This window comes from Aquarana catesbeiana, linkage group LG01, assembly GCF_042186555.1.
Source record: "Aquarana catesbeiana isolate 2022-GZ linkage group LG01, ASM4218655v1, whole genome shotgun sequence".
Taxonomy (NCBI): Eukaryota; Metazoa; Chordata; class Amphibia; order Anura; family Ranidae; genus Aquarana; species Aquarana catesbeiana.
Window position 1 is genome coordinate 75014469 of NC_133324.1, and position 24764 is coordinate 75039232.

General features: G+C 44.1%; 1 protein-coding gene and 1 pseudogene across 1 annotated transcript in view; both read left to right on the forward strand.

Moving 5' to 3' along the window:
- Positions 1 to 13773: 13773 nt before the first annotated feature.
- Positions 13774 to 13881, forward strand: LOC141124379 (U2 spliceosomal RNA; annotated as a pseudogene).
- A 7465-nt stretch (positions 13882 to 21346) lies between these two features.
- The window catches only part of ZNF532 (zinc finger protein 532), a 78710-nt gene continuing 75292 nt past the window's right edge, over positions 21347 to 24764 (forward strand). The window contains exon 1 of the mRNA XM_073620578.1: positions 21347 to 23676. Coding sequence (XP_073476679.1) covers positions 21364 to 23676 — 2313 coding nt within the window. The 5' untranslated portion in view covers positions 21347 to 21363. The remainder of the gene's footprint in view (positions 23677 to 24764) is intronic.

The window sequence follows — 24764 nt, forward strand, 5'->3', positions numbered from 1 at the left end:
TTGCTGTCCATCTGTCAAGATGCGTTAAACAGGCCGATGTGTGTAAAGAGGACCACCCTACACAAGCCCTGGTAAATATAGTAGGATCCCCCTCCTGTACATATGAAAGCAATGCCCCCATATGGAAGCGTTAATCATTTAGCCCGTATTTCCCAGCAACCTTCCATTTTCATCAGCTTCATTAACTGCTGGCAAACACACCGGCCCAAGAGATAGCAGTATACGCTCTGTGTGTTTGTACAGCTCCAAGTTAAAGATATTAAACAGGAACATCGCTACAGGACAAATGCTTTTGTTTTATTGCTTCTTTTACCACATGAGCATGTGATGAGCATTCTTCCTAATGACCATCACACTAATGTACCATGAGCTGTAGATGCAGTAATTACTAGCCCCAAGACCTGAAAGTTAATTCAAGGGTTCCTCCATGTTAAGGTTGAAAAAGGCTAGTCTAGAGATTACAGATGGCCTTTGCAACAAACTGTACTCAGTCATAGTTCCACTGTTGTCCCCATCTTGAAAACCACCCTAAGGGCTCATTTACGACTTTGACACACATACGCCTACTGCTTCAACATGTGTTTTTTTTGTTGCTTCGGTGATGCTTTAATGATGCTTGGAAAATGCCCAGTGTGTGTTGATTTTCAGTTTGTTTTATAGGGGCTCAGTAGATCTCAAGCTCAGTAGTACCCTCGTTCAGCAGATCCCCAGCTCAATGGTAGCCTTGCTATGCTGATTGCCCCACTCAGTAGTAGCCCCCAGCTCTGCTGATTGCCCTGCTCAATTGTAGCCCCCAGCTCTGCTGATTGCCCTGCTCAGTAGTAGCCCCCAGCTCTGCTGATTGCTTAGCTCAGTAGTAGCCCCCAGCTCTGCTAATCTTTTGGTTTGCTGATCCTCTTCTCTCTGAAGTCCCCCACTCACCTCCCACTATATTGCTCCCACGCTGCGCACCACGGTGACACTGCTAGTTTCTTCTGCTCCGGTCTTCCAGCTCTGCTGATCCTCTGCTGCTCAGTCTTCTCTCTCCGGTCCCCGCTGACCTTCTGCTATAGCGTTTCCATGTTTCACACAATGGGTGCCGTCTGCTAGTTGTTCTGCTCTAGACCTGGCCTGCTCACCTTCCTGCTGCTTCTAGCTGTGCACCAGATGTGACATCTGCACCAGACACTTCCAGAACATATACACAATAATCGGAAGTGACTGTTGATGACGTCTTTCCGGTTTGCTTGTAGGTTTCCCAGTGCATCCTGGGATATCTCATACTTGCAATACCTCCAAAAAGAAAGCAAAGCTAACGCTGAATAAAAGCCCCTCAAAAGCTTCAGGTGCTGTAAGCAAGAGTTGTCATAGACTTCTATAGATGCTTTGAAGCACCAAGAAAGTGACATGGGGTATACTTTTTGAAGTGAAGCAAAACAAACACAACATGTGAACAGGACTGTAAGGTAACCATTTTATTTAGTGACCGGTGCTTTGATTGGCATTTAGAGCGCTTTAAATAAACGTGTCCAATGCCACATTTTGAAGCAAGTGTAAACGAGCCCCTTAAGGGTGCCTTGTAGTCATTTCTGGAGACCATATAGAGAGAATTAGCTGTAGGGGATCAGCAGCAATGAGATGTAACAAAGGATGAAAAAATATCACACTTCATTTTAAAGGTGAGAATGATCTGTTCCTGCCTTACAACATAGCTTCTGTGCTGCCACTCTGTCACATGGACTTCTGATGGAGACCAGAAATAGCCAGTGTCAACATGCTTGGTCCAATGTAGTCCTCATCAGAAAACCTTGGTTCCAGTCTCTGGGTCCTTGGTCTGAATCTCAGACATGGAGTTTGCATGGGGTTTCCTCCAGGTATTCAGATTTTTCTCCTGCACTCCGAGGATATACTGGTAGGTAATTGGCTCCTGTCTAAATTGGTCCTAGAATGTGTATACAAATTGGCTATGCACATGGGTTATTACATTCTGCATGTCAGTCCCAAACTGAGCATTTGGGGAGAGTTGAGGAAAGGCCTGCTTCGCTACCTTCTAAAAAATTTGCCAACAACATTCTATGGAAAAAGCCCTTCTAACTCATCAAACAGGATGCTCATAGAGCTGACCTATAGAATCACCAAGAGTTGGTTATGACTAAATGGACCTACAGAAACAATGGTTTGATATGCAGTGCTTTAGCAAACAAAATGTCATTTAGGGTTTACATCTTCTCAAAACAGACATTAGAAGCCTTTGATGGAAGCAGCCATTCTTTAACCTACAAGCCTCATCCAAAACCTGGAAGGAGTATGCAACCTGTGAAAGCTTCCATTGTAGCCTTAAGCCCCATACACATTATTAGATTTTCTGCAGATTTTTGTCTTCAAATTTACGAAAACCATATAGTGCAAGCGCCTGCCTGAATGCATACAAATTGAAACTCTTATGGTTTGACCTCATATTATATGGTTTTGGTAAATCCGAAGACAAAAATCTGCAGAAAATCTAATAGCGTGTATGGGGGCCTTAGGAAAAGTTCTCTTTAAATGAAATATATATATATATATCGGCTGAACATACAATTGCGATCCGTTACTGTATATACTACCTGTCTTTTGTTAGCTGTCCCATTTAGGTGGGCAATTAACATTTCCCTCGTTGCCATGGATGACTTGTACATGGAATGTTGTGCCTATGCAAACATTCCATTGACAGCTGGTACCAGCTGTGTACAGTCCCTTATGGCAATGAGAAAAGTATGCTCTTTCTCTGGACACTTTTGGATATTACAAAAGCCAGAACAAATGCAAAAAGAAGGCAGAACATTTTTGAAAAGTTGTTTTTTTTTTTTTAACTATTTTACTGCCCTGCCTTATTCTGACCAAAGCACACAAAAAGCTTTAGCCTAGGTTCACATTAGGATTTATGGATCAGGATAAATGGCACCCGCACACGGGTCCCACGTTTCGATGTGCGGGTGGCTGCAGCTGCAGGAATTTGTGCGGGTCCCACATTGGCACCACGTACGCGGGTGTGAACCTAGCTTTATACAGTGCCTTGAAGGTATTCATACCCGTTAAAATTTTCCACATTTTTTCATGTTACAACCAAAAACGTAAATGTATTTTATTGGGATTTTATGTGATAGACCAACACAAAGTGGCACATAATTGTGAAGTGGAAGGAAAATGATAAATGGTTTTCAAATATTTTTACAAATAAATGTGTGAAAAGTGTGGCGTGGATTTGTATTCAGAGTCAATACTTTGTAGAACCCCCTTTCACTGCAATTACAGCTGCAAGTCTTTTTTGGGGATGTCTCTACCAGCTTTGCATATATAGAGAGTGACATTTTGCCCATTCTTCTTTGCAAAATAGCTCAAGCTCTGTCAGATTGGATGGAGAGCATCTGTGAACAGCAATTTTCAAGTCTTGCCACAGATTCTCAATTAGATTTAGGTCTGGACTTTCACTGGGTCATTCTAACACATGAATATACTTTGATCTTAACCATTCTATTGTAGCTCTGGCTGTATGTTTAGGGTCGTTGTCCTGCTGGAAGGTGAACCTCCACCCCAGTCTCAAGTCTTCTGTAGACTCTAACAGGTTTTCTTTTAAGATTGCCCTGTTTTTGGCTCCATTCATCTTCCCATCAACTCTGACCAGCTTCCCTGTCCTTGCTGAAGAAAACCATCCCCACAACATGATTCTGCCACCACCATGTTTCACGGTGGGGATGGGGTGTTCAGGGTGATGTGCAGTGTTAGGTCTCCACCACACATAGTGTTTTGCATTTAGGCCAAAAAGTTCAACTTTGGTCTCATCTGAGCAGAGCACCTTCTTCCACATGTTTGCTGTGTCCTCCACATGGTAAACTGCAAACGGGACTTCTTATGGCTTTTTTTCAACAATGCCTTTCTTCTTACCACTTTTCCATAAAGGCCAGATTTGTGGAGTGCACGACTAATAGTTGCCCTGTGGACAGATTCTCCAACCTGAGATGTGGATCTCGGCAGCTCCTCCAGAGTTACCATGGGCCATGCACCCCGCACTTTTCACATATTTATTTGTAAAAAAAATTGAAAACCATTTATCATTTTCCTTCCACTTCACGATTATGTGCCACTTTGTGTTGGTCTATCACATAAAATCCCAATAGACCTTTTAAAAGTAGATGTAAATACTAACAGAATGACGTTTAATTTACTTTTCTGTGGGGGGGGGGGTTAGATACACTATAAGCAATCTATTGCAGCATACCAATCCTTAGATGTGTTGGCTGCATTAGTGTTTTTTGATTTTAGGCTTTTTTCCTTCTTTTTCACCTTGTGATCTAGCCAGTACCATACTTCTGCCTTAGGGTGGCTCCTCTAACTATGGAGGAGCAACAGAAGACACCTTTTGGAGGGCAGCATTGTCAATCAAAGAGGGTAGTGATGGACTAGTAGTTTTAGATGGACTTTGCATTAGTGGCTAACAAATTGAAGCTGAACTCCAGCTAACACTTTTTAAGCAGTTGCAGAAGCGGTCCTTTTTTCCTTTGTGAGATAAAGGTTTTAAATAAAAGCTGATCATTGTAAGCACACCTGTCAGTGGGAAATAGTTTCTCCTAACCCTCTAACTGCTGCTTTATCTGGATAGCTTGGTATGTTAACCTTTTCGCTGCCAGAGCCATTTTTGCGTTTTTTGCACACGTTTAAAAAATCATTTTAGACCTGAAGATTACACAAAACCCCCCAAACATTATATATTTTCTGAAAGCAGACACCCTAGAGAATAAAATAGTGGTAGTTACATTTTTTATGCCACACACTATTATCGCAAAGGTCTAGAAAATGCCAAATTTCAGTAAAAAAATTAAAAACTAAAGTGAATTTTAGGGCACACAAAAACAATAAACTCCAAATTGTTGGTAAAATATAAACGACAAGATTGTTCCAAGTTAATGGATACCCAACACATCAAACCTTAAATTTGTGTGCGCCCGTGAAAAGGCGACATACTCCAGTACCCTCATAGTTTTCTATAGGCGACGTTTCAAAAGCCCACTTTAGGTCGTCAGTTTAGTATTACGGGTGAGGTCTGGTGCTAGAATTATTGTTCTCACTCCGGCGTGCACGGTGATATGTAATGTGCATCGCAAGAAACGTTTTCCCATGTAGGTGACCCCGATGCATGCGTTTACTTTCCTAGGTGCGTATATGTGGGGGGCCTCCAAAATTGTTTTGTTTCATCACATAGAGGACTTGTCCCCTATGTGATAATTTTTAGGTGACAGGTTCTCTTTAATGAGGCATGCAGGGTCTTTTAGGGTCTTCTCTAGGCATATTGCATTGCAAAACATTGCTTTCTGGCTATGCTAGCTGGGGACACTGTGAGGCTGACCCGGAAGTGACATCACTGATGTCACTTTCAGGGTCACAGCAAGAAGGGGAGGAGAGCGGATGTGCGTCCGCTCTTCTCCCTTCCCTCCTCCCACCAGCACCCACCATGTTGGTCCCAGGCCCGCAAAGTGGAGCCCGGAAAACATGGCTGAGGGGCACTGGTACCTGGGGTGTGAGCAATCGGGCACCAGCGCAGCTGACAGGATTCTGCCTGTCAGTTTTACACACAACCCCGGTGGCTGCAAGATTGTGTGTGTGTGTGTGTGTGTGTGTGTGTGTGTGTGTGTGTATGTGAAACCCCCTGCTGTCAGGTCCTTACGACATACGGACCTGGCAGCTAAAGGGATAAAGCAAATTGGAAAATAACAGACTGGCAGGATCACCTGGTAAAAATGCAGGAAAAAAGAAAATTAAGAATTGGTAAGCTGCAATATATGAAACCTTTGTTTTTTGGTTTAAAGCGGTAGTAAACTGCGGCTGTTGTAAAAAAAAAGAACAAAAAAAAAAAAACACCTGCAAAGCAATGGCATAATGTGCTAGTATGCATAGCATATTAGCACATTATGAAATACTCGCCTTGGAACGAAGCCCAGTGCTGTCACTGCTGAGAGGGCTGACATCTTACCCCGGTCTTTCTTCTGGGTTCGCGCTCTTCGGTTATGTGATTGCCCGAAGCCGCGATGACGTCATTCCCACGCATGCACGCCGGAGCCCTTGGTTCCGGCAAAAAGTTCTGAAGGTCTGGCAAGGTATACCGGCCTTCAGAATGTGCCAGTGACCTAACTGGCTCCATACAGGGTGAATATCTCCTAAGCGATGCATGTTCGTTGGCATTGACCATAGGGTGAGTACATGGATTGAAAACTGGCTACAAGGGCGTGTTCAGAGGGTGGTGATAAATGGGGAGTACTCAGAATGGTCAGGGGTGGGTAGTGGGGTCCCCCAGGGTTCTGTGCTGGGACCAATCCTATTTATTTTGTTCATAAACGACCTGGAGGATAGGGTAAACAGTTTAATCTCTATATTTGTGGACTATACTAAGCTAAGCAGGGCAATAACTTCTCCGCAGGATGTGGAAACCTTGCAAAAAGACCTGAACAAATTAATGGGGTGGGCAACTACATGGCAAATGAGGTTCAATGTAGAAAAATGTAAAATAATGCATTTGGGTGGCACAAATATGAATGCAATCTATACACTGGGGGGAGAACCTCTGGGGGAATCTAGAATGGAAAAGGACCTGGGGGTCCTAGTGGATGATAGGCTCAGCAATGGCATGCAATGCCAAGGTGCTGCTAACAAAGCAAACAGAATATTGGCATGCATTAAAAAGGGGATCAATTCCAGAGATAAAATGATAATTCTCCCGCTCTACAAGACTCTGGTCCAGCTGCACCTGGAGTATGCTGTCCAGTTCTGGGCACCAGTCCTCAGGAAGGATGTACTGGAAATGGAGCGAGTACAGAGAAGGGCAACAAAGCTAATAAAGGGTCTGGAGGATCTTAGTTATGAGCATAGGTGTGCGCAGCCTATTGCATTAGGGTGTGCACCCCAAAGCTCAAACACACGTTTGTCCATGGACATTTATGGACAGGAAAAAAATGCCTGTTTTTTTACAAACTATCTGTATATTCAAGGATAGTTTGGGAACACAAGGCTGGAGTGTACACATGCTGCCACTGTGATGCTTTGTTTTGTGACTGTGGCAGGAATTATAACCTCTTGCGTTCTGTAGGCACAGCGCCTGCTGAACATGACCCATTCAAATGATTGGAGCTGCTCTGCAAGCACCCCACAACTGTGTGCCATGCAGGTGGTTGTACTATACTCATGCACAGTTCTAGGGGTTAAAGCAGGTGGTGTGGAGGTGATACAATGCTCCTCCTCACTGCCTGCCAAATGCTCTCTTAAGAGCATTCTGAACGCAGATTGCTTTTCAAAGACCAAAGTACATGTGAACAAGTCCCTATAGGAATGCTGGGGCTGGGCAGGAAGGGGTTAAAACAGAAATATCACCCTCTTGTGAACGAAAACCCTTATCGATTTATCCAACTAGCAGATTTTTTAGCCACCCCCCCAATAATACTAAATGGGTGATTAGGGTGTGCCCAGACACACCTGGCCACACCCTGTGCGCACGCCTATGGTTATAAGGAAAGGTTGCGAGCACTGAACTTATTCTCTCTGGAGAAGAGACGCTTGAGAGGGGATATGATTTAAATATACAAATACTGTACTGGTGACCCCACAATAGGGATAAAACTTTTTCGCAGAAGAGAGTTTAACAAGACTTGTGGCCACTCCAAAGGTTTAACCTTAAACTACGTAGAGGATTCTTTACTGTAAGATATTTTTATTCATTTATTTTTAAATATATTTTTATCCTTTGTTACATCTGAGTGCTGCTGATCCCCTACAGCTATTTATGTCACTCCAGCAATGGTCACATAGTCTTTCTCAGGGCAGTTTTTTGAGTGACTCAGCAGCAGCTTCTCTGATGACCCCTCCCCGCTTGCTGGAAACTTCCAGAAGAAGTTGGGAGGGGTCTAGGAGGAGCTAGTTGGAGTATGCTGAGGGCCCTGACCAATCACCAACAGAAGGGTTGGCAGGCCCCCCTCAAATACTCAGGGTCAGGCCAGCCAGGGCAGTGTGGAGTTCGGGTTGAAGATGGATATGGAGTGGAAGGCTGTTGAAGGCCTTTGAGAGTAGCCCCCTAGTCTGGGTGGGGGGGGGGTAAACTCAGGTCTAGGCTTGCGTGCGGAAGGGACTCCTTCTCTTGAAACACAGAGGGATCCTGACCAGGAGGCACGGGAGCAAGGAAAAGACAGCAGGAGAACACTGCCGGGCAAGTCTCCAGGGAGGATGACAGCCAGGAGGGCTGGGATGGATGCAGAGTCTGGAATGGATGCAGAGTCAGTCTGGGAGGACTGTGGAGAAGTAGCCAGAAGGGCTAGTGAAAGGGGCAGCTGCAGCCAGACGGGCTGCCAGTGCCTGAAGAGGTGGTACTGGGATCAGTAGCCACAGGGAAGGACAGCTAGCACCAAAGACCTCTATTTTTGCTGCACTACTAAAGGGGCCTGCCTGCAAAGGGCATTGCCTCAAAACTGACTGAGATGTTGTTGGAAACTGTCAGTGCTAGCTGGTCCTGGGAGTTGTCGTTCTACAAACAAGTCTGTGCTGGAGGTAGAAGAAAAGAAGTGTGTGTGTGTGTGTGTGTGTGTATATCCTGGATGTATATAGTTGAGTCCCTGAAGATCTCTTAGGCCCCTTTCAGCGGGGCGGATCCGCTAGCTCAGCAGGAGATCAATCCATTGATCCCCGCTGAGCCGGCGGATGACAGGTCCGTCTCTGCTCACTGTGGGAAGATCGGATGAAAAGGGACAGCATGTCTGTTTTCATTCCATCCGATCCGCTGGACAGGTGGCGAACGTATCGCCATCCGTCTGTTTTCAGCGGATCTTGTCGGATCGATTGGCAGGCTGGTGTCAGCGGACACATCTGCACTGACATCCGCCTGCCCATAGGAGTCAATGGGTTGCCCGCTCAGATCTGCCTGAAAAACAGAGCGCTCGGGCCTTAGGCCCCTTTCACACATGCGGACCGTTAAGGTCCGCCTGTCAGTTTTTAAGGCCGACCTGAATGGACGCTCCATGCAGTTCTATGGAGCTACGGAAGTCAGCGCTGACATGTCCGCTGACATCCGATCCGCTAAATTCAGACGAATGGAAACCCAATTTTCCATCCGTCTATCGGATCGGATGAAAACAGACAGGTGGATCAGTTTTTTCATCCGATCCCCCATAGAGGACAGTGGTGATCTGACAGGTCCGTCTCTGCACAGTGAGTAGGAATGGACCTGTCATCCGCCGGCTCAGCGGGGATCAATGGAGCAGTCCCCCCGCTGAGCAAACGGAGTCTATGAAAACGGACAACAATGTGTGAAAGGGATCTTACTCTTTAGATGGGCATCCCATAACAACCCTTCCCCATCCAAGTTTAATTCCGCTAAATAAAAAAAACACAACAGAGCTGCAAGGACTGCTTGTCTACAGAGTGAATGGAAAATTCATGTGCCTGGCTGTGCCTGGGTGGGAGATAACCATATTCACCAGCGGCTCCTACGGGGGTAGCGCTACACCACAGTAACATCTGACTAAAAGATCTCAAAACACTGAAGCAGTAGACTTTGTGAAAATAATATTTTGTGTCATTCTCAAAACTTTTGGCCACGGCTGTATATGAAATTTTAGCGATTGGGTTTACATCTACTTTAACTACTTACGGACCAGCCGCCGTCATTTGACATTAAATACCGTTGTTATGGCAGCAGCTAGCTGCCATAACCCCGGTATTTTTTTAAAACCGCAGACTGTCCTCTTTCGGATAAAAGTGGTCTCAGCGCCGCAAGATCACTTTTATCGGTAGCGGGAGAGGACCCCCCCCCCCCCGCCGCACTCCAGTCGTCTCCGCTGATTACCGGAGCCGATTGGTTCCTCTCCCCCTCAGTGCCTGGATGCGGAGTGAGGGGAAGATGGCCCCCCGCTCTGCTCCATAGCATTGGAGTCAAACGTCACTTCCGCCCAATGCTCTTAAAGGGGATTTTTTTTCTTTTAAATGACATTTAATTTTATTTTATTTTTTTCTATTACAAGGGATTACATTCTTTGTAATAGGAATAAAAGTGACCCACGTTGTTTTTTTTTTGTTTTTTGTTTTTTTTAAAGGACAGTGTCAAAATAAAATATAAAAAATGTAAAATGAATAAGAAAAAAAAAAAGATACATTTAAAGCTCCTTGTCCCGCGAGCTTGCACGCAAAAGTGAACGCATACGTGAGTAGGAACCGCATATGAAAACGGTGCTCAAACCACACATGTGAGGTATCTTCGCGATCTTTAGGGCGAGAGCAATAATTGTAGCCCTAGACCTCCTCTGTAGACCTCCTCTGTAACTTGTAGAAATTTTTAAACATCTCCTTTGGAGATTTGTAAGGGTAAAAGTTTGTCGCCATTTCACGAGTGGGCACAATTTTGAAGCGTGACATGTTGGGTATCAAATTACTCAGCGTAACATCATCTTTCACAATATAAAAATTAGGCTAACTTTTACTAATTTCTTCTTTTTTTTTTTTTTTTTTTTTTTTTAATTCAAAGTGTATTTTTTTCCCCAAAAAAGTGGGCTTATAGTAGGACCGCTGTGCAAATACGGTGTGACAGAAAGTATTTCAATGACCGCCATTTTATTCTCTAGGGTGGTAGAAAAAAAATATATAATGTTTGGGGCTAAGTAATTTTCTAGCATAGAAAAAAAACTGATTTTGAATTGTAAACACCGTGTCTGAAATATAGGCCCGGTCCTTAAGTGGTTAAATTGCATTTTCGTTTTGGGAGTATGGCGTGGTAAAGGTTTGCACATAAAGTCTTCTCTGCTATCAGCAAAAAAAAAAAAAAAAAAAAAATCCCCCCACCTCTCTGGTTCTCTTTTGCTGGGCCTGTACAAGACCAGTCTTGTGCTCCCCTGGAGGTGCAGACTTGTAATCTGTTTGGTATTCCTTGCCAGCCTTCCTCCAAGAAGAGCAGCAAACAGAGCCGAGGCTGCCAGACCCCAGAGAGCTTCACAATGCCTTCCATTCAGCCTGTCTGGCCTCTTTCCTGTGTAGGAGGGGGCAGAGAGCGTTACCTTGGCCGTGGCCAAGCTGAATTGTGCTAGACTTTTCTACAGAAGGGAATTATGTCACGCTGAAAGGATTGAGTGGGAAACTGTTTAACTTCTGCAGAACCACACCATAGAAAACCTGCTTAAGATGGCTGGAAGCTGAAGTTTATTCTTATTTTAGACCTAATGTTGTCATCACTGGGTCTCTGTGCTTCTCTATGCCATGCCCGCGTTTCGTCAGATTAGGCGACCCAGATTTTGTAAGAGAAGTGACGTTCCATCGCCGCCCTCTTGCTACACCCCGCACTCGTCCACAGTAAGGATACAGTGAGAAGGCGGCAAGCGGACATCTTGCTACACCCACCGGAGTCTTGCATTGCACGCTTAATTTTAACAGTAAATTCAGCTTATATATTGAAATCCAGGATTTAAAAATCCGTCTGACTGTTTTTCATGTTGAACTTTAAAAGCAGCAGCAAGCCACAGGTTTGCTAATATGACAGAACACCGCTGCTTTGAAAAACCAACATCAAAACACACGTGCACACGTCTGACGGATTTTTAACCACTTCAATACCAGGCACCCCCCCCCCCCCCCTCCTGCCCAGGCCAATTTTCAGCTTTCAGCACTGTCACTTTTTAAATCACAATTGCGTAGTCATGCTACACTGCACCCAAACAACATTTTTTTCATTTTGTTCCCACAAATAGAGCTTTCTTTTGGTGGTATTTGATCACCTCTGTGGTTTTTATTTTTTGCTAAAATTTTGTAAAAAAAAAAAAAAGTTGTTTCTGTTATAAAATGTTGTAAATCAGTAAGTTTTCTCCTTCACTGATGGGCACTGATGAGGTGGCACTGATGATGGGCACCGATAGGTGGCATTGATAGACAGCGACACTGGGCACTGAAATGTTGCACTCTTGGGTACTTATGGGCATCACTGATGGCACTGGCAGGCATTATGTCTGGGCACTGATTGGCATCATGTCTGGGCACCGACTGGCATCCCTGGTGGTCCAGGGTGGCACACCTGGTGGCCATGCATGATCCACATCCCTGGTGGTCCTGACAGCATCCGTGCGCGGAGTGGGGGTGGGAGGGCTGCGCTGATAATCAGCACAGACCCCCCCTGTCAGGAGAGCAGTCGATCGGCTTTCCTCTACTCGCGTCTGTCAGACACGAGTGAGGAAAAGCCGATTGATGGCTTTTCCTGTTTACACTGTGAGCAACCGTGATTGGACATGGTTGATCACGTGGTAAAGAACCTCTGTACTGTAGGCTCTTTACTGAGATTGGGGTTGTGGTGTGTCCGACTGACACGCCGCACCACTGATAGCCGTGCTGTGTGCCGACCCCCCCCCCCCCCCAACGGGTGCACGCCGGCAGTTATCCTGAAAGACGTCATATGACGTCCAGTCAGGATAACTGAAGCACCGCCTGGCCGTCATTTTGCTATAGTCCAGGCGGGAAGTGGTTAAATCCTGTATTTCACTATATAAGCTGAGTTTAATGTTAAAAAAAGTGTGAAATGCAAGACTCTGGTGGGTGTAACAAGATGTCCGCTTGGTGACTTCTCATTGTATCATTACTGTGGACGAGTGTGGGGTGTAGCAAGATGGCGGTGACGGAACGTCACTTCTGTTACAAAATCTGACGGGTCGTCTAATCTGACGAAGCACTGGCAGATCATGGCTGGTGGGAGGGGCTAGCAGAGGGGGCTGTCGCTTCCTGAAAACATCACAGGGCCCTGCCTTAGTACTCCTCTCAATTTTGCTCAGTTCTGATGCAAGCAGTGGGCTGGCTCTTGGGAGGAGTTAGGCAAATATCCAAATGCCTTGATGGGTAGAGATCAGTCTGGAGGAGTGGGCGTTCCTAGGAAGACTGTAGACAGACCACACTATGTGATGCTGAGCCTCCTGTGATTGAAAGAGCTTACATTCATTGAATGAAAGGGCTGGGTCTATAAAAATAACCACACTGTAATATTTGAGTATAAAAAAATAAGTTTTTTTCCAAACCTAAATTGTCTGCATACATTGTTTCTTCCAGGCCTAATGAAGGAGGAGGGGCTTAGTCCCACAAATGCATTGGCTTTTGTGTGGCGGCCCAAAGATGGCTTGCATATAAATCCTGGTGCCAGTGCAGTTTTGGGCTGTGTTTACAAATGTCTGACACAGATCAGCCCCTGCTGCAGTTTTTCACCTTGCTATAATGTGAACAATGCAAGGGAATGGGCTACCTCCACTGCCCGCAATGAATCCTTTGCTATATGAGTTATGGGGACCCTGTTAGACTGGAGTAAGGGAGCGCACTTTACAATTTTTGCAGTCTGATCCAAGGTGGGGAGAGGAGAATTCCTCCGACTTGCAGGAGACTGATGACATCATCAAAGACACTTGACTAGAGATCAAAGGAGTGCTATAATGAGAAGAGAGCTTGTATAGAACTTATTCATGTCGATTTGTAGTTATTATAAAGTCCACTAACCTCCACCTATAAAATAACAAACTTGTTCTCTTGTTTCCTCCCCTCTTCCACAATCTGAGAATTGTTTTCACATTTTGAAAATTATTTTTTACCCTCCTTTTTTTTTTTTTTTTTTTTTTTTTTAAATTATGTTCTGCAGTTCAGTACTCCTGGCTTCCTTCCCTTAGCAAGCATGACATAGAGAGCCGCACTGCCTCCTGGGACTTCCAGGTCTCACCTTTCAGCAGAGCGATGCATGTGCACTGCGAGATCAGCGCATGCGCAGACATGACCGCTTCTCGGCCTTCTGGCTAAGATCAAGTGTAGTATCTGTTCTTATCAGTTGCCAGAGGAGGCACTGTGCTACTCCAATAGGGGAGAGCTCTACGCAAATCCAATGGCGTAATTGTGCCTGGAAGGGCGGTTTCAGCAGGGACTACATCGAGCTGCCCGACAGATACTGGGGGCCGATCAATGGTCGGGTCTGAGCCGTCTGGAAGGGCGCTCCTGGTGAGGATGGGTGCTGCATCGGGTCTGGCCAGAGGGTCGGGTCCCTGGCCTTCTGGCCTAGATTGATGTGGTCCTAGCTCCGGTCAGGTGAGAAGACTGGCTCCTCTTTAGCACCGGGGGGGGAGCGGTTAGTATTTTCTGAATGTAATTGGGTAGGAGTGACAGGAGCGACGGTTTAAGCCTTCGGGCCAAGGGCTCTCCCTAAGCTCTCAGAACTCCAGGCCCTCCTGGTTGGGGTGGGGCCTGCGCTGACTGGGTTGGGAGAAAAGCCTGTGGTGAATGTGAAAAGTAAAATAAAATTTAAAGCACCCCATCCCTCTGTGCAGAAGCGAACGCATACGTAAGTTGCGCCCGCAATATGTAAACAGTGTTAAAACCACACATGTGAGGTATTGCGATGGTTCGAGCAATAATTCTAGCAAATTCCTCTAACTCAAAACTGGTAACCTGTAGATATTTTTAAATGTCCCCTATGGATATTTTTAAGGGTCAAAGTTTGTAAACATCCCTTGTAATAGAAAAAAAGCATGACAGGACCTCTTTAATGTGAGATCTGGGGTCAAAAAGACCTCAAATCTCACATTTACGCTTAAATGCATTAAAAAAAAAAAAATTTTGTTTTGTTTTTTTCCCCAATGAAAAAAAATGTCCCTGTTAAGGCCGTTGGGCGGAAGTGACGTTTGACCTCGCTTCCGTCATCCAACGTCATTAAGTCGAGTGGGGGCCGTCATTCCCTCGCTCGACTCCATGCCTCTGAGGGGAAAGGATCGGATCATCTCTGCCGCTACCAACGGCTCCGGTAGGCGGCAGAGACGGAACGCAGTGGGAGGGAGGTGGGTACCTCTCCTGCTGCTGATAAAAGGGATCTCACGGCGAATCCGCCGCAGAGACCACTTTAATCTTAAAGCGGACCTGCTATCTGCTGCCATAACAAAGGTATTCAACGGCAAAGTACCGGCGTATAACGACGGCAGGCGGTCCAGAAGTGGTTAAATAATCCATGCAAATCGGTGTGACCAGGGCTTTTTTTTTTCAGCAGGAACGTCAGGGAACACCGTTCCGGCACCTCCAGCACTGAATGTATGTAATGGCAAAGGGGTGCTGGGGTGTGCTGAAGTGTCTATTGATACTGACTGCTGGGGGATCTATTGTCACTGGAGGGGATCTATTTTTGCAGGGGGTCTGTTGTTGGTGGTGGGGGATCTTATGCTGTTGGGGGGTCAGTTGTTACTTGGTGGGATCTACTGTTGAGGGAGGGGTCTATTGCTGCTGGATGCTCCTGTTGCTCCTGGGGGTCTATTGTTTCTTGGGGGGGGGTGTATATTGTTGCAAGCAGGCAATTGTTGCTGAGGGGATCTGTTGTTGATGGGGCAAAGCATCTACTTTACTTAGCACCACAAATGTTACTTGGTTCTGTATTCTCTAAAAGGGGCGGTACTGGGAGGTGGGTGGTGGTTGGAACCAGGAGACGGTGCTCGGCGGTGGGTAGGGGGCAGAGACAAAGGATGATTCTGAAGGGAAGAGTTTCTGCACCTAGTCTCTAAGGAAAAAAAAGCCCTGAGTGTGACATAAATGTGAACATGAAACCAAATATGAAAATTCAGGAATAAATTCAAAGTTCACAAATAATAAATGCCCATTAAAAAACTATAGGTGACCATCTAAGTGTGAATGTGTTCATTTCTCTTTGTCTTCACTCCAGTGATCCACCACAGAAAAAACAAGTAATCTGCTTACCAGATAGGTAGACTCCCAGTTAATAAAGGTCTAACTGCACTTTAGGATCTTCCAGGGGCACTGAGGAAAGCAAACTGGGACTGCTCTGCCAAAAGGTTCTCGGCCACAGATGGTACAGCCCATCAGACATAAGGAGGAAAGCACTAGAGCTCCATAGTGTAGTATTATTAAAGCACCATTTATTGTGTGAAACAAAGATACTCACAAAGTAATTGCATAGAGAGAAGCCTAAAATGGCACTAGGCCTGTCCAAGTGAGCATGATTACATCAGCGCTGAGCTCCGCCCGACACGTTTTGTCACAAGGGACATTGTCAAGGGGCTCTATAGTTTTTTTTTTTTTTTTTTTTTTTTTTTTTTTTTACTGGATGTTTTATTTTTTGTGAACTTTTGAATATCTTCATATTTGATTTCACGTTTACATTATATTAGTATTATTCACATTTATTTCACACTGATTTGCATGGATTTGTTTATTTAAAGGCATAGCGCAACATTGTGTGCATGCGCAGGAATCCCCTAGGTCTCTGCCAAGTCCCAAATACCTGGCAAAAGCCTGTGGCACATTTGAACATGTTCGGGATATTTAAAGATGGTGGCGTAGAAGAGGAAGCAGCAAGGGGAGAATTTTACTAGGGTGAAGTTCCTCTTTAATTTGATAGCGATATCTCTCGGTACACCAGTGAAGATTGCACCCTGTACACTATTCTGCACATTAATCCTTGACTATATATTCAATCATAGTGAACTTAAAGAGCCTATCTCCTACTGTGTGTGTGTGTGTGTGTGTGTGTGTGTGTGTGTGTGTGTGTACGTACATTCACATCAGTCTCTGCCCTCAAGGTGCTTACAATTTAAGGTCCCTATCTCACATTCATACTTTAACTTACTTACATACAGGGGCCCATTTGGATAGAATTCAATCAACAACTTGCCGACCAGATCACACACATTTACCTGGGCAAAGTGGCTCCTTCCCGCGAATCGGCGTACCTGTACGGCGGCTCCTTTAAAAGGCCTAGCCGGTGCGCGCACGGCCGTGATGTTCACCGGCCACGCGCGATCGTGGGCACAAGAACCTGAACAGGGATTTGTGTATGTAAACACACAAATCCCTGTTCTGACAGGAGAAGGGAGACAGATCGTCTGTTCCTAGTAATTAGGAACAGCGATATGTCTCCTCCTCCAGTCAGTCCCATCCCCCCACAGTTGGAAACACTCGTGAGGGAACACATTTAACCCCTTGATCGCCCCTAGTGTTATCCACTTCCCTGCCAGTGACATTTATACAGTAATCGGTGCATTTTTATAGCACCGATCGCCGATCTGTCCGCCGCAATGTCGCAGTCCCGCTAAAAATCGCAGATCACCGCCATTACTAGTAAAAAAAAAAAAAAAAGACATAAAAATGCCATAAATCTATTCCCTATTTTGAAGATGCTATAATTTTTGCGCAAACCAATCAATATACACTTATTGCGATTTTTAATTTTTATTTTATTTTTTTTTTTTTTTTACCAAAAGTATGTAGAAGAATACATATTGGCCTAAACTGATGAAGAAATTTTGTTTGTTTTTTTTTAAAAAAATGTTAGGGATATTTATTATAGAAAAAGTAAAAAATTTTTTTTTTCAAAATCGCTCCCCTTTTTTTTTTTTTTTTTTTGTTTTATAGCGCAAAAATTAAAAAACGCAGAGGTGATCAAATACCACCAAAAGAAAGTTCTATTTGTAGGAAAAAAAGGACGTCAATTTTGTTTGGGTACAGCATCGCACGACCGCGCAATTGTTAGTTAAAGCGAAGCAGTGCCGTATCAAACAAAATGGCCTGGTCATTAAGGGGGGAAGTGGTTAACCTACCAGCATGTCTTTAGCTTGTGTAAGGAAACCGCAATACCCAGAGGAGAAGCCATACGCGCAGGGAGAACACGCAAACTCCATGTAGGTAGTGTCATGGTTTGTAGCGGTAAATTGTGCAGGTAATTGGGCATGTTCAGCAGCCAATATACTGTTTCTTAGGCCTTGTCCGCAACGAGGGGTTTCCTTCCACGCCCCATGCAGGGCTGTGTTTATTGGCATGGGGATGTACAGGTGTTGCCCTGTGCCGGAAGTCCCATTGGTGTCTATTGGGGTGCAGTGACTGCACAGACGCATGTGATATCTGTGCAGATGTAGTAGCAACACTTTTACAACACCATGCTGGTAAACATGGCCCTGCACAGGGCATGGATTAAAATGCCCCTTGTGTGGCATTTATAAGCTGCATGAACCATGGGGATGTGAATTAAGGGGTGATAGGCCATTCACTGAGCTAGCTAGACTTGTCCTATATGGACGTTTGTTGAGCTGTCAAACTCTTGTATTTTACAGGGGACAACAGAATAGCTATTGTATGCAAGCCACGTGAATTTAATGGTAAAAACTATCCCTATAACAGCCTTTTCACAGTGACTCTTTCCCTCGCCCAAATAAAGTAAGATGGTCACTTAACTCCCCCCTTTGCCCAGAAAAGCATGTACCCCCTTTCCTTCATGAGCCTACTGCTCCATTCGACCAGCACTCCCGAGTATGGCTGACCCTATGGCTCACTCCCATGGTGCCTGGCAATGAGCCCAACATTGCCTCGTGGGAAAACAGAAAAGGTTAATGACCCAGTGTTTGGAGCTTACACGGCTTTTTCATTCACTTCCTGGTCCCGGTGTTAGAACTGGAGCTAGAAAAAGTGTATGTGCTGTATATACTGTACAGTATGCTGCTGGAAAAGGGGAGTTAGGCAGTTAAAGTGTTACTAAACTCAGGACCCTGCATACAGTGAGGGGGGGGGGGGTTTGATCCCCTGCTGATTTTGTACATTTGCCCACTGACAAAGAGATGATCAGTCTATAATTTTAATAGTAGGTTTATTTCAACCGTATGACAGAATAACAACAAAAATCCAGAAAAACACATTTCAAAAAAGTTATAAATTGATTTGCATTTTAATGAGTGAAATAATTATTTGACCCCTTCGTAGAACACGACTTAGTACTTGGTGGCAAAACCCTTGTTGTTAATCACAGAGGTCAAATGTTTCTTGTAGTTGGCCACCAGGTTTGCACACATCTCAGGAGGGATTTTGTCCCACTCCTCTTTGCAGATCTTCTCCAAGTCATTAAGGTTTTGAGGCTGATGTTTGGTAATTCGAACCTTCAGCTCCCTTCACATATTTTCTATGGGATTAAGGTCTGGGGACTGGCTAGGCCACTCCAGGACCTTAATGCGCTTCTTCTTGAGCCACTCCTTTGTTGCCTTGGCCAGGTGTTTTGGGTCATTGTCATGCTGGAATACCCATCCATGACCCATTTTCAATGCCCTGGCTGAGGGAAGGAGGTTCTCGCCCAAGATTCGACAGTTCATGGCCCCGTTTATCGTTCCTTTGATGTGGTGAAGTTGTCCTGTCCCCTTAGCAGAAAAACACCCCCAAAGCATAATGTTTCCATCTCCATGTTCGATGGTGACGATGGTGTTATTGGGGTCAAATCGAAAGTGAAGAGGGTACTCCCCATCAGAAAATTTTCGGACGACAGAATTCAACGTTAGAAGTGACGTAATGTGTTTAATTGTTTTGTATGTGTTCTTTCTTTTCTGAGCATGCCTAGTCTGGCTCTTCAGATTTTTTTTTGTCAGAAAACCATACTAATGAAAAGAAAATCGGACATTGTGGTCACATCAGGCAAAATTTTGGAGCCTGCAGATCCAGTTTTTGTCTGATGAAAATTCGTAATCAACTGCCAAAAGCAGCATACTAACCATCAGAAAATCGGCAGATCGTTCATTGGATGAAATTTAACTTCAGATTTTCTGACCGTATGCCTTTTAGGCTTCCTGTCAGATTGTATCTGCTTGCACTGACAGGTCTGCAGTAGAGCTGCACGATTCTGCCCAAAATGAGAATCACAATTTTTTTGCTTAGAATAAAAAGATCACGATTCTCGCGAAGTAAAATCTTTCACATTATACAAAAAAAATGGGCTAACTTTACTGGTTAGTTTTTTTTTATCTTTATTTTATTTTTAATTCATTGCATTTGAAAGACTGCTGCGCAAATACAGTGTGACCTAAAATATTGCATCAGCCACCATTTTATTCTCTAGGGCAGTGATGGCAAACCTTGGCACCCCAGATGTTTTGGAAATACAATTCCTATGATGCTCATGCACTCTGCAGTGTAGTTGAGCATCATGGGAAATGTAGTTCCAAAACATCTGGAGTGCCAAGGTTCGCCTTCACTGCTCTAGGGTGTCTACTAAAAAATATATATATAATGTTTGGGGGTTCTAAGTAATTTTCTAGAAAAAAAAAATGATTTTAACTTGAAACCAACAAATGTCAGAAAAAGGTTTAGTGTTTAAGTGGTTAAACTTTTTTCACTTACACACACAGTCTATTCCATTGACAAATTGTTACAATGTTTATACTTAATTCAGCTGATAAAGAATGTTTTGATTCTTGGCAGACTGCCCGGTTTTTCTCTTCCTTTCTTTTGAGGGCTGTGGCTTCAGAAGAGCAGAGAGAATTCTTTGCATATAAAGAATTGTGAAACACTTTAGTAAAGATCGCGATAACGATTCTTGACGATTAATTGTGCAGCTCTAGTCTGCAGGAGAACCTGCATGGTACCAACGATCTTCTGGTCACGGGTGCAATGCTTTAGGCTGCGTTCACACCATTGCGAATTGGATGCTCATTTCCCGTATCCAATTCGCAATAGCAGGAGATTTTGACCTGCTCTTTATTGAGCCGGTTCACATTTCTCCGCAGCAGGTCCGTGCGTCTTTGTCTGTTTAAGGTATAAATTTGACCTAAAATTAGGGCTGAATTTGGACCTGAAACAGTGAACCAGGATGCACCGGACCCCTGCTGTGAGCCGCATGCAGCTCATATGTGAACCCAGCCTTAGAGGCTCCAGAAATGAAAAATAATAAATTCACTTTTTTTTTTTTTAACCTGTAAAAAAAAAAAAAAAAATGTGCATTTATTATAATTATTATTTTTTTTTTTTTTAAAGGTGAACCTATCCTTTAATATAGAGTTGCCCCTTTCTGTGCAGATATAACACCTCCACTCTTCTTAGAAGGCTTACCAGAAGATTTTGGAGCGTGTCTGTGGGAATTTGTACAGAAAGAGCATATGTGAGGTCAGGTGCTGATGTAAGACCTGGTTTACAGTCAGCGTGTTTATTCATCCTACAGGTGTTCTGTAGGGTTGAGGTCAGGGCTTTGTACAGGTCACTTGAGTTCCTCCACACCATACTCCTAAAACCATATGTTTATGGACCTGGCTTGGCATAGGAGCACGGTCATCCTGGAACAGAAAATTACCTTCCCCAAACTGTTGCCTCAAGGTTGAAACAACAGAATTGCTCAAAATAACTTTGTATGCTGTACCATTAACCATAATCTTCACACCTGAAAACACCAACTCAATTATTTGGAGGGGTGTCCACAAAATTGCCAGATATAGTGTAGTTGTATAGCAGGAAATATATGTGCTGTATATTTTAATGAAGATTTTCATGGTTGACTTTATATGTCCAAATTCTGTATGGTAATCCATATTTTATTTTGCAGTGTTGAATGAATACAAACTTGTGATCATGGGAGATATGAAGACCCCAGACTTTGATGACCTTCTTGCAGCTTTTGACATTCCTGATATGGTGGATCCCAAGGCAGCTATTGAGTCTGGCCATGATGAACATGATCACATGAAGCAAAATGCCCAAGGCGACGATGATACCCACATCCCTTCATCGTCAGATGTTGGCGTCAGCGTTATAGTGAAAAACATAAGAACCATCGAATCTTCTGAAACATCAGACAAAGATCATCATCACTCAACCGGTAATGGCTTGCACAATGGCTTTCTCACCATTTCAAATCTTGAACGGTTTAACAAGGAAGGGCTGAAATCTCTAAAGGAAAAAGCTATTGCATCTGGCACCATTCACAAAGAGACTGTCTTTAATCAGTTCAGTCCCATTTCCAGTGCTGAAGAATTTGATGATGATGAAAAAATTGAAGTGGACGATCCTCCTGATCGAGAAGCCTTGTGTCCAGGTTTTGGCTCCAGTATATTAACTCAGCATCTCTATGAACGGGACAAAGCTGTTGAACATTTAATAAAGCCTGGGACTGCCATCTCCAACAACTTGCAAAAAAGCAAAGAAAGCAAACAAGACTATGAGGTTGGTTCCGTATTTGACACCTTTAAAATTAAAAAACTTGATGAGAAACTGGAAGAGGGTGCTCAAAAAATGTTAGAGAGCAAAGCTATGGATGGCAAACTGGACTCTGAAAAAAGTGAAGTAAATGGGGGAAATGTAGCACAGCTGAAGCTAAAGTCTTCTGCAAAGCTTTCATCATGCATTGCTGCCATTGCTGCTCTTAGTGCAAAGAAGGCAACATGTGACCCAAAGGATATACACACTATTCCAGAGGAGTCCTCTCAAGTGCCAAAAGAAATTGACACTCCATTGGCCAACATAAAGTCTTCTGAAGCTCAACTGACCATGCAAAATCTGATTGATGGTACAAAGAGGACCTCAGTAAAGCCATCAGACAGCCCAAGGAGTGTATCGAGTGAGAACAGCAGCAAAGGATCCCCATCATCTGGTGGCTCAACTCCCGCTATACCAAAAGTAAGAATTAAGACCATCAAGACTTCCTCTGGGGAAATCAAAAGAACTGTCACACGAGTGTTACCTGATTTTGAAGCTGAAGGTACGAAACAAGTATCGGATCAAACTTCGCCAGTAGTAGTCTCCTCTCTTTTGTCATCCCCAACATCTGCTGCTGCTATTCTTTCTTCACCTACTAGGGCATCCTTGCAAACGACCGTTTCTACTAATGCGGTTGTGGCAACAGATGGCACTCCAAAACAGGTTACAATCAAACCAGTGGCTACAGCTTTCCTACCTGTATCTGCAGTAAAAACGGCAGGCTCGCAAGTGATAAATTTGAAGTTCGGTAACAATACCACAGTTAAAGCCACAGTTATATCTGCTGCATCTGTCCAAAGTGCCAGCAATGCTATCATCAAAGCAGCCAGTGCCATCCAACAGCAAACCGTGGTGGTCCCAGCTTCCAGTCTTGCCAATGCAAAACTTGTGCCAAAGACAGTTCATTTTGCCAATCTTAACCTCTTGCCTCAAGGTTCTCAAGCTACTTCAGAGCTTCGTCAAGTGTTAACTAAAACCCAACAGCAAATCAAACAAACTCTTGTATCGACCACTGCTGTGACTCAACCCAAGAAGGTGTCCAGAGTCCAAGTAGTGGCTTCCTCACAAAGTTCTGTGGTGGAGGCCTTTAACAAAGTACTTAGTAGTGTAAATCCCATTCCAGTCTATGTTCCGAACCTGAGTCCCCCAACGAATGCAGGAATTACCCTGCCAGCACGGGGATACAAGTGTTTAGAATGTGGAGATGCCTTTGCACTTGAAAAGAGTCTTTTGCAGCATTATGATCGGCGAAGTGTTAGGATTGAAGTAACCTGCAACCATTGTGCGAAAAATTTAGTTTTTTACAATAAATGCAGTCTTTTGTCGCATGCACGTGCTCATAAAGAGAAAGGAGTCGTGATGCAGTGTTCGCACCTTATCCTCAAGCCAGTGCCAGTAGACCAAATGATCGCTTCGTCCCAGAACAACATTCCCGCTCCAACGACCCTGACTCAGCGACAAAGCCCAGCTATTGCAGTTGCCCACCCAGTATCAAAGGTGCTGCCAGGAGCATCTGCACCAGTGATTTCTGCTCCTGCCAGTGCACCTGTTACCCCAGCAATGCCTTTGGATGAAGATTCATCTAAACTCTGCAGACATAGTCTGAAGTGTTTGGAATGCAATGAAGTCTTTACAGATGAAACCTCCTTAGCAACACACTACCAACAAGCCGCGGATGCAGCTGGACAAGTACGGTACCTTGTGTATATAAATAGAAGTCTTTAGTTTGATGATAAGATGACCCTTTTTTTTTAAGGCTGCCCTTGAATTCAGCAGTGGCTTCCACCAGCACCTGCAGCTTAAGCTTAGACACTTTTTAATGTTCTCTATTAAGCAAATCCAAAGAGCATCAGGGATGTGCAAAGGTTGAGTTATCTAGCAGGCCAATCAGATTTTAGTTTACTAGGGTCTGATCAGCTAAGAATGTATTTTTTTTTTCGTTGCCCTATGGAATAAGTCCCCCCTCCTGGTTCCCCAAACAACCAGATCAGTTGATGTATAAAGAGAGTAATGTTCCGCTTCAGGCTTTACCTTCTCTCCAGCCACCGAGCATCAAGAGCAGGCTCCCCACAATTGTGAACTGCTCCACCATATCCTTCACCTCAGCCCTCCAAAGGGGAAAAGCTGATCACTGTAAAAATCAAAATGATGTTTATTGAAGCAAATCCATGCACTGCAGTTAGGAATGAAACCCATTGGGGTCCGTTGCACCTGGTGGACTTGTCTGTGCATTGATTTGCTTCAATTAACTTAATCTTGGCTTTTACGGTGAGCTGCTTTTTCCTCCCTTTCTTCTGAGGATTGAGATGTTGGATCTGGAAGATCAGTTGTCAATCAGCATGGGGAGAATATTTCAAGGGGCGTTCCATTACTTGTGCCCATAACAAGTATAGAGAATGAGGGATTCTGACCTTGCTCCAACTTTTTCATTTGTTGCATGCATGTCGCATACAGTATATCTCAAAAGTATTGAAGCCAGGAACAGCCAGGCTCTAGCATTTGCAGAAGAAAGACCGCAATTGCGGTCCATATATTTTGTTCTCTTGACACATAGGGATTGGGTTACTAAAACTGAAAATCTGCTGCAGCTCTGCAGAGAAACCAATCGGCTTCCAAGTTTTTTTCTTTTTTTGTTTTTTTTTTGTCAAAGCTTAAAGTGGTTCTAAAGGCTCATCCTTCTTCTTCCTTTTTTTTTTTTTTTTTTTTTTTTTTTATGTTTTAAGTCCTTGCTCTACATACATCCAGAAATGTTTTCTTCCGAGTTTTTTACATACCGT